This window comes from Caretta caretta, chromosome 9, assembly GCF_965140235.1.
Source record: "Caretta caretta isolate rCarCar2 chromosome 9, rCarCar1.hap1, whole genome shotgun sequence".
Taxonomy (NCBI): Eukaryota; Metazoa; Chordata; order Testudines; family Cheloniidae; genus Caretta; species Caretta caretta.
This window is the reverse complement of record NC_134214.1, coordinates 89,964,005-89,978,815: the sequence shown is the minus strand read 5'-3', so window position 1 is coordinate 89,978,815 and position 14,811 is coordinate 89,964,005. Positions and strand designations below refer to the sequence as shown.

Sequence of the window (14,811 nt, the reverse complement as noted above, 5' to 3'; positions counted from 1 at the left end):
CATTGTGGTACTTCACAAAGATAGGAAGCCCCGCCCGCTCTAGAAACCAGCTACGACCCCTCCTTGCTCCTAATGACCAGGCCGTGCCCCTTGCCCCCTTTCTTGTTATCCCCATAAGTGTGTTAAGATTTCCCCCTAATCAAATTAGGATCCCTAAGCGGTGTTTCTGCCCCGCCCCCGCCCCTCCGGCAAGTGGAAATCCCCCTGGGCTTCGTCCCCCCATAAGCAAATGGCCCCGCTGCCCTGTTCCCCGCCCAGCAGTCAGAGCGCCTCCGCCCGGTTTCTCCCCCCACCCCCACATGCGGAGTCCAGGGGAGGATCCGGCGTGGGGAAGCCTCACACAGCACCGAGCTGACAGAGACGGGGAAGGAGATTTCCCCCCTCCGCGTCAGCACTTCCTGCTCCCCCGCCTCCGCGTCAGTGGTACAGCCCCCTGGTTCCTTAGACACCGCCCCGCTCCCACCTCTCCGCCGCCCGTGGTGGTAGAGTCTGATTTAGCTCAGCTGCATCCGCCTCCTTCCCCTTCCGCCGCAGTGGTATCGCCCGGCAGCAGGCGCAGACGCAGGAAGCAGTAGTAGCTGCCGCCCAAGCCTCCCCCGTGTCCCTGGCACAGTGGTAGAGGCCGGTTTCGCTTGTCGCCAGCCCCCGCCGCCTCAGTCGGACCTAGCCGCTGTTGCCGTGGGCGCCTCGTCCCTATCTCCCTCTTCGGGCTCGTGTATGAGTGATTTATAATCCTGAGCCCGCCATGTCAACTCCGGCCCGGAGGCGCCTTATGCGGGACTTCAAGAGGTAACGAGCCCGCTGGCTAAGGGGCCCGCGCCTCTACCGGGAAAGGAGGGGGTAGCCTAACATGGCGGCGGAATAGGGAGCGCTACGCTGATTGCGTAACGCAGGGCCACGCTGTCTGGGTGCGGGTTACGCGGTTTGCTCATGACAGTGGAGGTACCCGCTGGGTTACGGTACTTGCGCAGCTCACCGGGGAGGGGGAGGGGAGTTACTCGCTAGCTGCGCTACTTGCGCCCTTCGCGGAGGGGAGGGCTACGCTGACGGAGGGAGGGGGGGCCGTGGGCGGGGTCAGTGACGGGGTGTCCCATGGGTGGTCTGTGTCTCTGCCCCGCAGGTTGCAGGAGGATCCCCCGGCCGGGGTGAGCGGGGCCCCTTCCGAGAACAACATCATGGTGTGGAACGCGGTCATCTTCGGGTGAGGCCGGAGCCGGGCGGGGCGGGGCGGGGCGGGGGAAGGGGGGTCGAGCCGGTGTAGGAGAGACTCGCACACTCGGGGAGGAAACGGGGGTGGGTGGGGCCGAGCCAGCGTCGGGGAGACGGGGCCCGCATGCCCGACAGCTTTCCCAGATTTTCCCCATAGCCCTGGCCCGTGCCGGGCGGTGGCCGCCAAAAGGGGGTTTTGCGCCGTGCGAATGTCAGGGCAGCCTCCGTGCATAGCCATGGGATCTGTTACCTAGAGGAGCGCCCTCCACTTTGTGAATGTTACGTTGGGGCCTTTGATACACTCCCCAATAGCCTTAAGAAAAGGGGGGCCTCGTCCTACACACGTGCCCCCTCCCCCATTCTGGGCTATGAACTCTTTGGGAATACAAATTAGGAGGGTCCAGGTCCACTTCTCTCCCTAGGATTGAAAAACCTTGCACCCATGCATATCATCCCTTCCCCCCCACCCCCCCTTACAGATTTAGAAGCAGGGCACCAACTGGGGCATTTTTGTGTAAGTCTGTGAAAAACTTTAAAGCCTGTTTCTGTGGTGGGGAGGGACCAAAAGGGTGTATGGTGTAATAGCTGTTTTTATTTATTTTCCAGGCCTGAGGGGACCCCTTTTGAAGATGGTAAGTACAGTTAAAATCCTCTCCTTGTCTGTTCTTATCTGTTTGTGTGTAAAGAATTAAACTGAGAAAGCTTCACATAATCTTAAAATGTTACTCTCCTGGGTCCTTGCAACAGGTTTAGACGAGATATTGTGCTCTCCTCATGAGAATTCTGTACAGGTCAGGAGAACATACCATTAGTTGAGATTCACCTAGCAAATTCGAGAGCAGAACTTTGATATTTAGTTTAGTTTCATCCCTGACCCTTGGAACATTCCCTCCTTCCCTTTTCCAAAAAAGTGTTAACTTTTTTGTAAATTTAGAATCTGGTTACTATCTCACTGCACAAAAACAAATGCAGATCAGCTTGCAGTCGTCAGCTGTGTTTTGTCCTTTGTCTAGTTAAAGCACTTTTAGAATCTCTTGGCATTTCTATCATAACCCTGGGTTATTTTTTTCAAGTGATTTTCATGCTTGAAATGTAAATGGTCAACCTAGGTATTTGTGTGCAACAGAAAAGGGTGCATATTGGATGTCATTCTAAGCTTCTAGAGTGTTACACAAGTTTGAATTTTCCTATGTCAGGACAATGTTTCACTGGATCGTCTATCACAGTACCTTTAATACAGGAAGTGATCTTTAAAATCCCATGATATGCAAAAGCTAGGCTCTCTTAATAAATGGCTACTCTGCCCTTCACTTTAAATTTCCTTGCTTTAGTCAACTTAAAAGGACACCAACTTGAAATTTAGTCAGTTTATAGAGTTAAAGGTAAGTTTATTATTTGCACCTACTCCTAAGATCCTATGCCAATTTCTTTGGCTTTATTTTCTCTAAAAATGTTTTCACTTCACTGATGCTGTATGAAAGAGCAGCACACATAGTGGAAATTCACTAGACATGAAATGCTGTCAAATATTCAAAGCAAATGAACTGAAAATGGTGAAACACTCTATAAAAGTACCATCAGTGCAAGACTCTAATTATTCTTGGTTCTCATGCTGAAAGCCTATGGCAAACTCTAGCTCTTAATGCTTCTGACCCTCTGAGGACACCTTGCAGGCTGAGTTGATGCTTTACCTTACTGAGCATGCTTTAACTTCCAGTACCTCAAAACCCAAGAGTATTTCAGCCGCTTCATTTTCATCCTTGATCTGTCAAGAAGCTCATCACAGGAGCTGCCTCAGTTCTAATTAATGCAGCTCCAGCTTATATTGTGCCTTAGTCTGGAGCCTGGGTATCCTTTTTTTTTTCTGAAGTGCTTGGTGCTAGGTATTTCCTCTCAATTTATGAAACTGTATAAGGCAAGATACTCCCTTTTGTCTCCTTGGCCTTGATACGCTAATGTTACCAGAACTGCTCAGAGGCCCAGGTTCTTGGTGCACTGCCTTTACTGGAATGGGTTAATACCTGGGGGTGTGTCTCCTCTGTATCTCCTGCAGATTGAAACATTGGAGTCTCCTTCTCCTATGTCTATGGCTCAGTGTTAGGGTAACTGAGAAGTTTAGTTACTAAGGACTTCTGACATCAGTACTCCAACTGGTATGTTGAAGGTGGTAGAACAGCTTTTTGGAAGTATTAGCATGTTAATGTCACCTGTGGCTTTCAGTATTGGTATTGTGCTTCGATCTAGACCTGGGGCTGAATGGGTTCTGGTATTACTTGGGACTGGTGCTCATTCACTGTGTGTGCTTTTAAGTGTCATGCTGATATCCAAGCACTCTGGGAGCTTTAGCAGAGCATATAGTCTTGGTGCCTGCTGGATTGTTCCTTGGAAGGTACTCTGGCACTGGTGCCCACTGGGATTCCCATCTCATACTTGAGGGAGGAGAAACAGCATCTTTGCTAATTTTTCCCGACCACAGCCTATGGGAGTTCTTTTAAATTTAATATCTTGGACAGACCAGAATATATTTACTTCCTACAGCACGGCATATCAGGACCAACACTTCTAGGTGGTGAGATCTCCAGGTACTACTAGGGTAGCTTAGTGGTGCCTTTAACTTGTGCTCTGCCTCTCACTAAGGTTAGCGTAGTGGTGTTTAGTTTCTTACACCCATTCTGGCTTAGTAAGACCTGACTCTAAAACGCTTTCTTCAGTAATACTGGACTGTTAATGGTCTGGCAGCTCATTGCAGCATCTCTTTTTACCAGCAGCAGATGGCGACACTTAGGCATCAAACCAGTCTGAACCTTTTTGTCTTGGTTGATCTTGTGATGCCTCATTAGGAATGCATTATTCCCGGAGGACAGCTGTCTCTCACTTGCTTTATCCAGAATGCTGTGCTTAATACATTAAAGTACCACAGGAGACCAGGGTGAAATACTACTTCCACTGAAGTCAGTGGAAGTTTTGCTGTTGACTTCAGTGAAAGCAGGATTTTACTATCCATAAGGGGAAAGCAGTGGGGGCATAGTTTGTGTTCTCAGCACAAGCTATAATCACTGGTCTGGGTTTCCTGTTTCCAGGACTGTGCCTACTCCCACACCTACAAACATTTGTTCCCTTTTCTGACAAGCAAAGGGAGATCAATAAGGAGGCTCTTCTTGTGATAGATTCTCACAATTGGTCTCTGGGTCATGGAGTACATGTAGATTAGAACTTTCTCCAGTGGGGGACGCTAATGGTGGATCTCTTTTTCACCTAAACTACAGACTCTGGTAATGGTAGGGGGGAAAAACTGCTTGAGCCAGAGACATCTCAGTTTGCGAGGGAGGGAAGTGTTTAACTTTGTGCTGGAATCTTTCAGCAAAAATCTTGGCCATGCTAAGGAGAGACCAATGGTTCATCTTGTACTGGTTCAGATGGGTGCAGTTCTTAACTGTACTACAGATACCATCAGTCTGAGTCTGGCCAGGAGTGATCACTCAGAACCAGGCCACCTCACTCTGTTCAAACTTAAGCTGCTCCCCCTGAATTTTTGTGTCCTGTCTAGAGGAAGCTTTATAGGCATGTGGTGTCCAATTAAATGACTTTCAAGAAGCCAGGACTGCCTATTTGTAAACTGACAAGATTTCAAGTGTGAAAGCAGGCCCTTGTAGACTAGTTTACTTAACATAAGAGGTACCTGACTCCCTTCTTTGCCTGTCCTGAGTAATGTAATAACTCTTCAGGTTTGTCTGGCAGCTGTTCAGCTATTCATGAACTAGTCAAAGGTATATCCATGTCTCAACAGCCTTCTTCTCTGAGCTCATGCAGGGGTTGGTATTTTTAAATCCCATATTAAAAAAACCTGAGTGTCTGGGACTAATGTGGCTGCGACCAAGATGATGCATTTCTTTTGGGTCACTCACTATTTGTAAGCCCACGATTTTTTCGTGGCAATCACTTCCCGGTGACAGTGTTAGCTGGCAGAGTAAGAGATTTGGGGTTTAGTGACTAACTGTAGAATTTGGTACATGATGGATTAAATTGGTGCTATGAGAATCTCAGATCTCATCCAACATGGTGAGAGTTCCATTTATGGGATCTGTTCTGCCTGCATCCTTTCTGTGTTTGTGTACCTCTGAGGCCCTTCTCTGGATGCCCAACTTCAAAGGTCCTTGGTGGCTTACGTGAGGTGCACTGAACCTTATAGGTCCATCCAGTTTTTTGTTCCGTTGCCATGTGAGGTAATACTTCTAATACGAAAACCATGTTTTAGTGGTGGTCTGCACTGCTCATTATTGTGGCTGACTTAGCAACCCTGAACTTGGAAGTCATGTCAAAGTAGTCTCATCCTAGGTAATGCACCATCCATTGCTTACCTCAGAAGATTAAGTTGTTGGCCCTTGAAAGAAGACAATGCATCTGCCTTACCATATGTTTATAAGACTGTTGCATGAGTTACTTACAAATTTTTTTTCTTTCCCCTTATTATTGCGTATGGTCTGCAAAACCACGCTTATTTAGTTCATGTAGCCTTTAAATATGAGTGACTTGCAGTTTGATTCATTAAAACTTCGGAGTGGTAATGTGTCTTTAGTGAGGCCAAACAATGAGACTTCTGTGAGAGGCTGTGAAAATCTTTTCAAGTAGAACCATGGATAAATGAGTGCACTGAGGCCCACAATAACTGAATAAATGCATTTTGACTTACAACAGGGCTGTTTGAGTAACTAAACTCACTATGTTAAGCAGGACATCAGGGTGCCTTTTTTCCTCAACAGCCTGGCAGTAGGATCTGTTTAAAATGGGGTTTGATATTGTTTGTTCTTGGCTGATTGGCTTCTCCACTCTCTCCTCTTAACATTCTAGCCACTGTTCTAGAATAATTCTAGTCATGTCTTACAGATGTATTTTGAGAACCCCTTGATGTTTGTCATAGGCACACCATTTGTGGTAGCTTGTGCTCAGTTTTCAGCCAGATGCTTATCCACTTTGTGATCTGTTTGCTGCCCAAACTGTCTGTAAGAAGCATTGCTTGTGGTAAAGTCTGGCAATCCAGCTTGATTTGCCTTCCTAAACCTCAAATCCAAGAGCATGAGGAATGGAACTCCACTAAAAAGCATTGTGTGTTGATGTTGCCATTTAACAAGGTCTATCTTCTGCTTGTGGACACAAATAAGACTTAATTCCTTTCCTTACGTAGCATGAGCAATACATCTATACAGGGTTATGTTGAAATTGATTCCCTAATGGCGCATCCATTTCCAAGTTGATCTCTTACCCGCCTCCCTAATTTTGTGTAGTACAGACTAGATTCCCAGTAATTGTAAAAATGTATATGTAATTCCATAAATTAAAAATACATAATACAATATAAACAGGCATATCATATTAACATTATCTGAGCTTCAGTGTCTTCATAAATGGCATTGGAATCATCATGATGCTTCCTTTTTATAGCCAGCTTGTGTACTGAAAGTGCAGTATTAGGAAATTAGACTCTCCATCACTGCATTTGAAGGCTTTCAGGTTTCTGTGCACTTGCCATCTGCATATTAGAAATACAATTATTACTGCTGTTCTGGAGTTGCTGTTTGTTCAGCTGTTGCTGAACAAACTACAGGCATCCTACCATGCTAGTCCTGCTGACCTTCGACAGAAGGGAAAGGAGCTGACAAATAAAAGTACTCCTTGGCTGTCCCTTGATGCTTTCCACTAGGGAAGGCTTGAAGATTTCTAGAACAGCTAATGTTTGGCTAAAACCACTCTTTCCACTTAACAAATACCATTTAAATGCGTACAATTAATATTAACAATAACTAGTATTAACGTATACTCAGTGTAGAGACATGAATTCTTATATTCAAGATATCTGATTTTTTTTTTTTAGCTCTAAACTAAGCTGTCACTGGTCTGGGAAGAAGGTGCACTACAAGAAAAGTAAAACTGCAGTGTTTCCCTTAATCATGGCAACTGGTTGTATATGCTAACCTGACACTGATAGATGGTACAAGGATATATCTCAGTTACAGGAGACTTCAGTTGTAAAGAGGATATTTTTTAGCTTCATATGTTGTTTTGTGGCTGTTTAACCTCTTTGTGTATACTACAAAATGTCTGGCTTTTTTTATTTGGTGGCTCGAGGATAGTACTGTAAAAAGGTTCAGTGTATTCACTTCCAAGTGATGGGTGTTTCTAGAGTTCATCATTCACTCACTCCTATTTGAATTTTTGCTAGCACTCACAATATGTGGGACTCTGCTTGTCTGCAGCTAAGTTGACTGACTTGTTTCCCCACATCCTCATAGCTTTAGGAGAAGGACAAAAATAGCCTGTATCAGCAGAAGCTACCTTAAGGTTGTTGGGCTCAAAGGATTTAACCATCTCAATTCTTGTCTCATGTTAACGTTTCTTAAGGGGCACAAGTTTTGGTAGTCTCAAGCCATACAGAGTTGCTCTGATTGCACCAAATGGCTGGCAGATAATTGATCCTCCAAAACTTCTTTGTATTGGGTCCTCAAGGCAGATTATCATGGATTCAGCAAATGGACAATGTTGCAGAAAGGTTCCACACAACTTGATGTACAAGGGAAGTCACGTGCATTAGGCTCCTAGAAATGTGATCTCTTAAAAATACTATTACAAGCATCAAACTTCAAAACAAATAAGTCCAGTTATGTATTGTTGGGAATGGAACATTAGGAATCTGCTTTGCAGGGAAGAGCAATATTCTGGACTTGCAGAACGACTATTTTCTATGCTTCTGGATGTTTAAGAGTTATTCTAAAGAGAACGAGATCTTTGGCAGGATACTGAGGACAGACTGACTTCCTCATCTAAAATTTCTGAATAGTCTGAGTAGGACAGTTCTGCATAAGAGAATGGTGAATATTATTCTTTTATTTGGAGAGGCTGCTCAAAATATGAGGCATTGTCTAGGATTTAGAGCAGAGGAATGGTGGAGCTGAACAGCTTGAATTCTATTTCCAACTTTGTGTGTGACGTTAGGATAATGCACTGGACCTCTCTATGCTCCATCTATAAATGGAGGATACTTGCCCATCCCTTGTGAAGCATATGGATGTCCTTGAACAAAGTTATTTATAATTTTCTCTTTCAACTCCAGGAACTTTCAAACTTACAATAGAATTCACAGAAGAATATCCAAATAAGCCACCTACTGTTAGATTTGTCTCTAAAATGTTTCATCCAAATGGTAAGTACCCATATAAGATGTAATCATTCTGTGGTTTGTGGCTTATTACAGCACAATAAAAGTTAGAGTAAAAAAAATGCTTGCTGATTAGACAGTGTAATCTTTTTATAAACATCTTTGTTTTTATGTAACAAGTGAACTAGCTCTCAGTCTGATACAGGAGGGAGCAGGGATTGGACATTGCTCAAGTAGCACTCAGACTCTAGGGCAGGGGGAGAACTCCTTTGATTCACAACTCTTATGGAGCAGTGTTATGTGAATCCCTTAGGCTCCCATTTTATTTGGCTACTTTATTTCTGGCTAAACATCTGTTTGTTTGCTCAGAGAATTCCTCTGGGTCAGAGGACAAAGAGGCCTTCCACACTGAGAGGTGGGGAGGGAAAGAAATCATGTTCATTTACACAAAGTCTCGTTAATTCAGTTAACCAGAAAGAGTGGAATCTTGCGTGAACGTTGTCCTTGTTTTAAAAACACAAACGCTTGAGGTTACAGCATTCCATTTTATGACTTTGCTACATAGAGTTCCCTTTTAAAAAAAAAAAAAAAAAACTCAAGTGGGATCCTCTTTGTCCTTATGTGGCCTCATGCAAAATAATCTTTGTAAATACATGTTGACATTTACAGGTATAACAGTACTCTTAAAGTTTACATTCGTCACGTTTAAGCTGAATTTGACCTTTTCTGTGAAACCTGCATCTCTCAACAGCTCTGTCTATGCTTCAGTACCATGGTGGTTTATAATATCAGCTGCAGTGTTCTTACAGAGTGTCTCGCTCATACTCACTGCATTCAGAAATGTGGCTTGTACAATCAAAGCTAGCTAGATTGTTTTCTCTGTTTCGGTGGCTGCCTTCAGGAGTGGATATTTCAATTCAATGTCAGATTGCATTCCTTAATCTTGGATACTATGCTTGCTTCCAGCTGTAGCTGTTGACTAACAATATGGCATTGTGGCCTGCATAACTCTCTTAATTCCAAAGGCTTTTCATTAAACATTTGCTGGGACCTGAATAAAAATAGAACTGCCATAGAACTTTCATGTTTAGTTGCTAACCAGGTATGGATCAAATGCACTATTAATTGGGGGAGAGGGTTCCTTAAATTAGTGAGTGGAAAGACCACCTTAAACAATTTCTTGCTTCTGTTCCTTGTTTAGTTACTATAGTCACCTGCATGAAAACAGTTGTTTCTTCAAAGTAAACTTGTTTCTGCTACTTAATCCTTGCTTGAAGTAGCATGATAGAGACCTCTTCATAGCCCTTAACTGTGAGGTCACAAGGGAGCAAGTTGGGTGTGTGTGCTTTTATTTTAAATAAGCAGTCTAAAAACATTACTTAATTTCTAGGTAACTCTCCTTAGCAACAAAGTCTGACTTTTTTTTTCCAAGAGATCGGGGTCATTTTTCTGTTAAATTTCATCAACTTTTAAGGCTTGTGACATACATTAGAACAAGTTAATGAGTTTCATTATTTAGGCTTCTGAAGATTGAGTAATGTTGGCAAAAATTTGGTGTGGCACTTCTGTGTTTGTTTTTTTTTTAACCCTATCCTCAATCTTATCACATCTTACATTGTTATACAACCATTCTTTTTAACCCCTCCTCTAGTCTACGCAGATGGTAGTATATGTCTGGATATTCTTCAGAATCGTTGGAGTCCAACCTATGATGTGTCCTCCATCTTAACATCCATACAGGTAAAATGACTTTCCAGTATTTATTGTAATCCTATACTTGCATGTAAAGTTGCTATGACACATCTCAGTTAATGACAAAAATCTAGTTCTGAGCAAGTTTCCACCACAAATTACCACCATTCTGCTTTGTTTACCTTAAGAACAAGCAATGGACTTAAACATTGTAATGCAGGGGTAGGCAATAGGCAGAGCATTGGCCAAATCTGGACCACCAGATGCTTTTGAATGGACAGACATCTTTTTTATTTACTTATTATCAGTATTGTTGTTTTTTCCCTGAGTCTGGACCTTGACCTACAATAATTGATTACCCCTGCTAATGATTCTAATCAATTACAGGGAGTTTTTTGGTAGAGGGCAGGTGGGGAGAGTTAAGTACCCAATGACAAAGTTATGTTAATCAGGTCTTATACTATGTCCTTGGTTATTTTGATTTAACTGGGGAACGTAAAACCAGGAGAGAAATCTTTTAGCCTTTAGAACCTATAATGGGAATATTGTTATGGTAACAGAACACTGGTTACATATTTCAAACTTCTCATGTGAAAGATGAGGGTTTAGTATCTGTGATAATAGCAAATAACCCAGAATACACTGCAATATCTTGTGGTTACACCGCTTGACCATGTGACACACTTTTTTGAACTAATTACTGGAAATAAGTTTAAGTGTTATACCTATGAAACTGACAGGATTTTTTTTTGTTTTTTTAAGTCTCTGTTGGATGAGCCGAATCCCAACAGTCCAGCAAACAGTCAGGCAGCTCAACTATACCAAGAGAATAAGCGGGAATATGAAAAACGGGTTTCTGCAATAGTAGAACAGAGTTGGCGTGATTGTTGACCCTGGATGATGCAAATGAACACTCTGGTGATGAGGAAAATATATATGAAGTGTCTGAGTCATCTTCCTCCTAGCATCATTGCATTTACTTTGAACGCAAACTAGCTGTTGTGCTGTTGCCACTCTCCCTTGCTGAAGCTTCCCTTCCTTGGACATCAGAAAGCACCCATTTTGAAGTCAAATGTACTGTACTTGGGTTACTTGCAAAAGAATTACTGATGCTGAATTCATTTTTCTGTGGTCCCCCTTCTCCAGTCTTAGGGCAGTATTGTGCATTTCTGTAGTGTACACTAAGCTTTTAATTGTAATTGTGTTATACACAGTGATGCTTATGTGTAGCTTGATAAAAGGGATGTTTATATACGTATATACATTTTTTTAACTGATATTACTAGAGTGCTGATCTGTCCAGGCTGGTCACTTACCTCGACTGTTGGTTTTAGACCCCACTGCATTTGTAAGTACTGCAGGAAGAATTAACTTTTTTCTTTTCCCTGGTCTTATTGGGTTGTCAACTGTTTAGAAATACAAAACATAACTGATTGATGGCAGTCCAACTAATCAGATAGTGAAAATGGAGGATACTGGCTGCTTCTGCACTTAAGGTATGATTACTGTTATGGTACTTAAGGTGACATGCAAAGTACCTCCTTTTAATTTACAAAAATGGGTTTTAAAGGATATGCCTATGAGGATATTGATGAAATAGGTTACTTTAGTCCTCTCAGTGAGGTACTGACTGGACATACCCATGTTGAGCTGTTGTACTTAAGTTCAAAATCTTGCTAACTTTACTATTTTGAGTTAAAAAATTGAGGTAGGAAAAAACAAAGCTTCAGAGGTGGGATCACATTCATTAGCACTTGATTCCCTCTATCTAACTGTAATAGTTAAAACATTGCCAGAATGCAACTCTGGTGTGGAAAGTGAATTAAGAATTGTAAGATGGGGCACTTGAGGCTGTGCAGTTCCTGCTCTTTGTAAATTACTGGTGAGGTGCATGTGTGCGCAACAGCTACATGCTTATTAGTTTCCACCCAATTCAATGAAAATATCTTTCCCTGTTTGAAAAGGTATGAGTTTGAATTTACAATCTTTTGCAAGTTTGTATATTTTGGAGGCAGTACTTTTTTTAAACAGCAGTGTGAGATGAGACCTATAACTGTGTTGTCCACTGTCCCCATAACTCATGTGCACATTGGTCTGTTGAAAGTATAACTTTGCATAAGTAACCCATGTAAGAAACTGTACATTTTTCAAAACTTGTAAATAAAAGTGTAACCTTATATCCTTATTGTATAAAGAGGCAAGAGATCTATTTGACCAGGGTAGTAGAAGCTAACATTTATTAGTTTGGATCCCTGGAGGTAGATGCTGTTTCACTGTTCAAAGGGCTAATCATTTAGTTAAGCTAAGTGTACATCTGTGGTTCATGCACCATAATTCAAATAGTACTTGAAAAGTAACCATTTGTGTTTGTGCTGTTGTTGGCATGGGGGAGGGTCATGCAATAGCTCTAATTGGGCCAACTTCTCTGGATAAAAAAAGTTATCCAGGCCTATCTGTTCACAAACAGGCTATAGTGACCTCATCTTGCAGACCTGTTCAAATTTTGCATACTTGATTACACAAGCTAGAAGATTAGGTCAGAGTGGCATCATTACTTACACTTTCAAGCAAGAGTTAAACTGATGTCATTTTCAATACAGATAAGCCCCTTAACTAGTGCATGATCACTCAGGATAGATGTAATGCAGTTTCAGGCTTTCAGTTGGATAGTCCTAAAATAAACTCAAGTACACACCTGTAACTAGAACCCTGTGTATTACAAAATTTGTATCTACAGCTAATTGATCCATGGATATAAAGCAGCTGGCTGTAGATTTGCAGAGCTTTAGCTATAAAATTTGGATTCACATCCATCCATGACCCCCTAAATTGGTCTCTGGATTTGCAGGGTTCTACCTACAGCAGGAGTTGCAGTGGTTTAAACTATACAGCCACTTAAATAGACCAGCATCACCACATATGTTAGTACACACAGTGCCTAAACTAACTGGCCTGTATTTCACTAACAGTTGAGAAAGATCAGGATGATTACAACTTCCCCAAATATGCTAAATATCTACATTTATTGTGGTACTTTCTGCATCAGACCAAGCATGTCCATTTCATAACAGCAATAGATCAAAATCCAAGCCTCTTGGCAAATGCATTTTTGATTCTTGGAAGACTTAACTACTTACATAGAAACAGTAAGGCCTGGTCTATATAACTACATTATTCAAGGGTGTGAAAAACCCACACAACTCAGCCATGCAGTTAAACTGACCTAAACCCCCCCGTGTAGACAGCACAAAGTTGATGGGAGAATTCTCAGTCCACCTAGCTAGCGCCTGTTGAGGAGGTGGAATATCTCTGCCACCAGATGTAGTGTCTTCACTGAAGCACCTCAGTATTTTAAGTTCAGAAGCCCCCACATATCATTGAAAATAAACAAAAAATGATCTAGAGATTTAAGCCAGACAAGCCTAGGGCATTATCATAGCTTAAAACAGGAGTGAGCTTCCCCATAAATTACTAGGTGAACAGAGATAGGAAGGAAAAATGTAACATAGTGTCTACAATGTTGTAAATTCTGGGCATATATAAGAGGCATAGTCCCTGCCCTCCAAAAAACTCTACAATCTAGATAGCTGTACAAAAGCTGGGGGCTCTCAGTTCCTGAGCTCAAGGATGTGACTGGTTACTTAAACAGGACTATATGACTGAACAGCTCTCTATCCTGAAGTTTCAACTGAAATCCCAACAACTGCCCTGCTCACTATGATCATACGTAAGAGTTTAGGGGTAAAATATTTCCAGCACATTATACCAAATGCATACTTTGTGGAAACACCATTATATTTAGCCAGCTTCCTCTACCCCTACCACAACCTTCCAGGAAAAGGGCTGCTCACTAGGAACTGTGGTTCTGCAAGTATTGCCTCTGCCACACTCCCCCGAGTTACTGTCCCTTGGGGGACTGCTAGGGGACCGAGGCACCAATAGTTGAGATGCTATCAAATGCCATGCAGACCCCAGCCTCCTTAGTACCATTTTCCAAAACCCTGAGTTCTTGAGAGTAGAATTCAGAGGGAGAGGGGCAAGTGTCATGAATCTGAAGAGAGAACATGCTTGCAGAACCACTGCCAAGTTAGGGGACCTAGGTAGCAAAACAGGCCCTAGGAAGATGGTGCTGAGGCATGCTAATGAAAACAAAGGATAGGACAGGGGGGCATTTGTTCATTCCTAAGTGAATGCTACTCACCTGTAATGAGTTCTTCAAGATGAGCCTCTATTTTCACACCTGTGAGATTCAAACCGCCTGTGCCATGAGCCACCAGGATCTTCTGCAGTGCCAGTTGGGGCCACTCCCCCTCTCCTCAAAGCCAAGGGTATAAAAGGCAACACAGGAGGATGGACTGACCTAGAGGGCAATGTAAACAGATGGAGAGGCAGATATGGGAGGCAGGAATGATAAAGTGAAGCACAGGGACAAACAGGAGAGTGGCTACTGAGGAGTATCTATCATAGCTGGCTGAGCGAATCAGATATTCAAGCTGGAAAAGACACAGTAGGTCCCATCTGAACAAGCAGCACCTACAGGAGAATTTATATTTGCTTCACCCAGAGGTTGAGTTTTAATCTGTTTTAAAAGGCATGGCTCAGGGACTGGTTTTTGGAAGGTTCCCAAAAGTTCAGCAATGGTGGAAGGACACATCCCCAAAATGATGACTTGCAGAAGCCAACTTATTTGTTCTTCAGGCAGAGGGCTCTTCTAGCCCAGATGGGCCAGTCCTGGAGACACTCCACACTCAAACCACGTA

At 42.8% G+C, this 14,811-nt stretch overlaps 1 protein-coding gene across 1 annotated transcript; it reads left to right on the top strand.

Moving 5' to 3' along the window:
* Positions 1–538: 538 nt before the first annotated feature.
* UBE2A (ubiquitin conjugating enzyme E2 A) lies at positions 539–12,228 on the top strand. The gene is made up of 6 exons (XM_048865048.2): positions 539–789; positions 1,121–1,201; positions 1,816–1,841; positions 8,315–8,404; positions 10,011–10,099; positions 10,814–12,228. The coding sequence occupies exons 1-6, from the start codon at positions 746–748 to the stop codon at positions 10,940–10,942; spliced, it is 459 nt and encodes a 152-aa protein (XP_048721005.1). The 5' UTR covers positions 539–745; the 3' UTR covers positions 10,943–12,228.
* Positions 12,229–14,811: the final 2,583 nt, after the last annotated feature.

Bases quoted from the DNA above. Each gene is read 5' to 3' on its own strand.
- UBE2A (XM_048865048.2), top strand. From the start codon at position 746: ATGTCAACTCCGGCCCGGAGGCGCCTTATGCGGGACTTCAAGAG. The intron at 790-1,120 runs GTAACGAGCCCG...TCTGCCCCGCAG, and splicing joins CTTATGCGGGACTTCAAGAG to GTTGCAGGAGGATCCCCCGG. The intron at 10,100-10,813 runs GTAAAATGACTT...TGTTTTTTTAAG, and splicing joins CCATCTTAACATCCATACAG to TCTCTGTTGGATGAGCCGAA.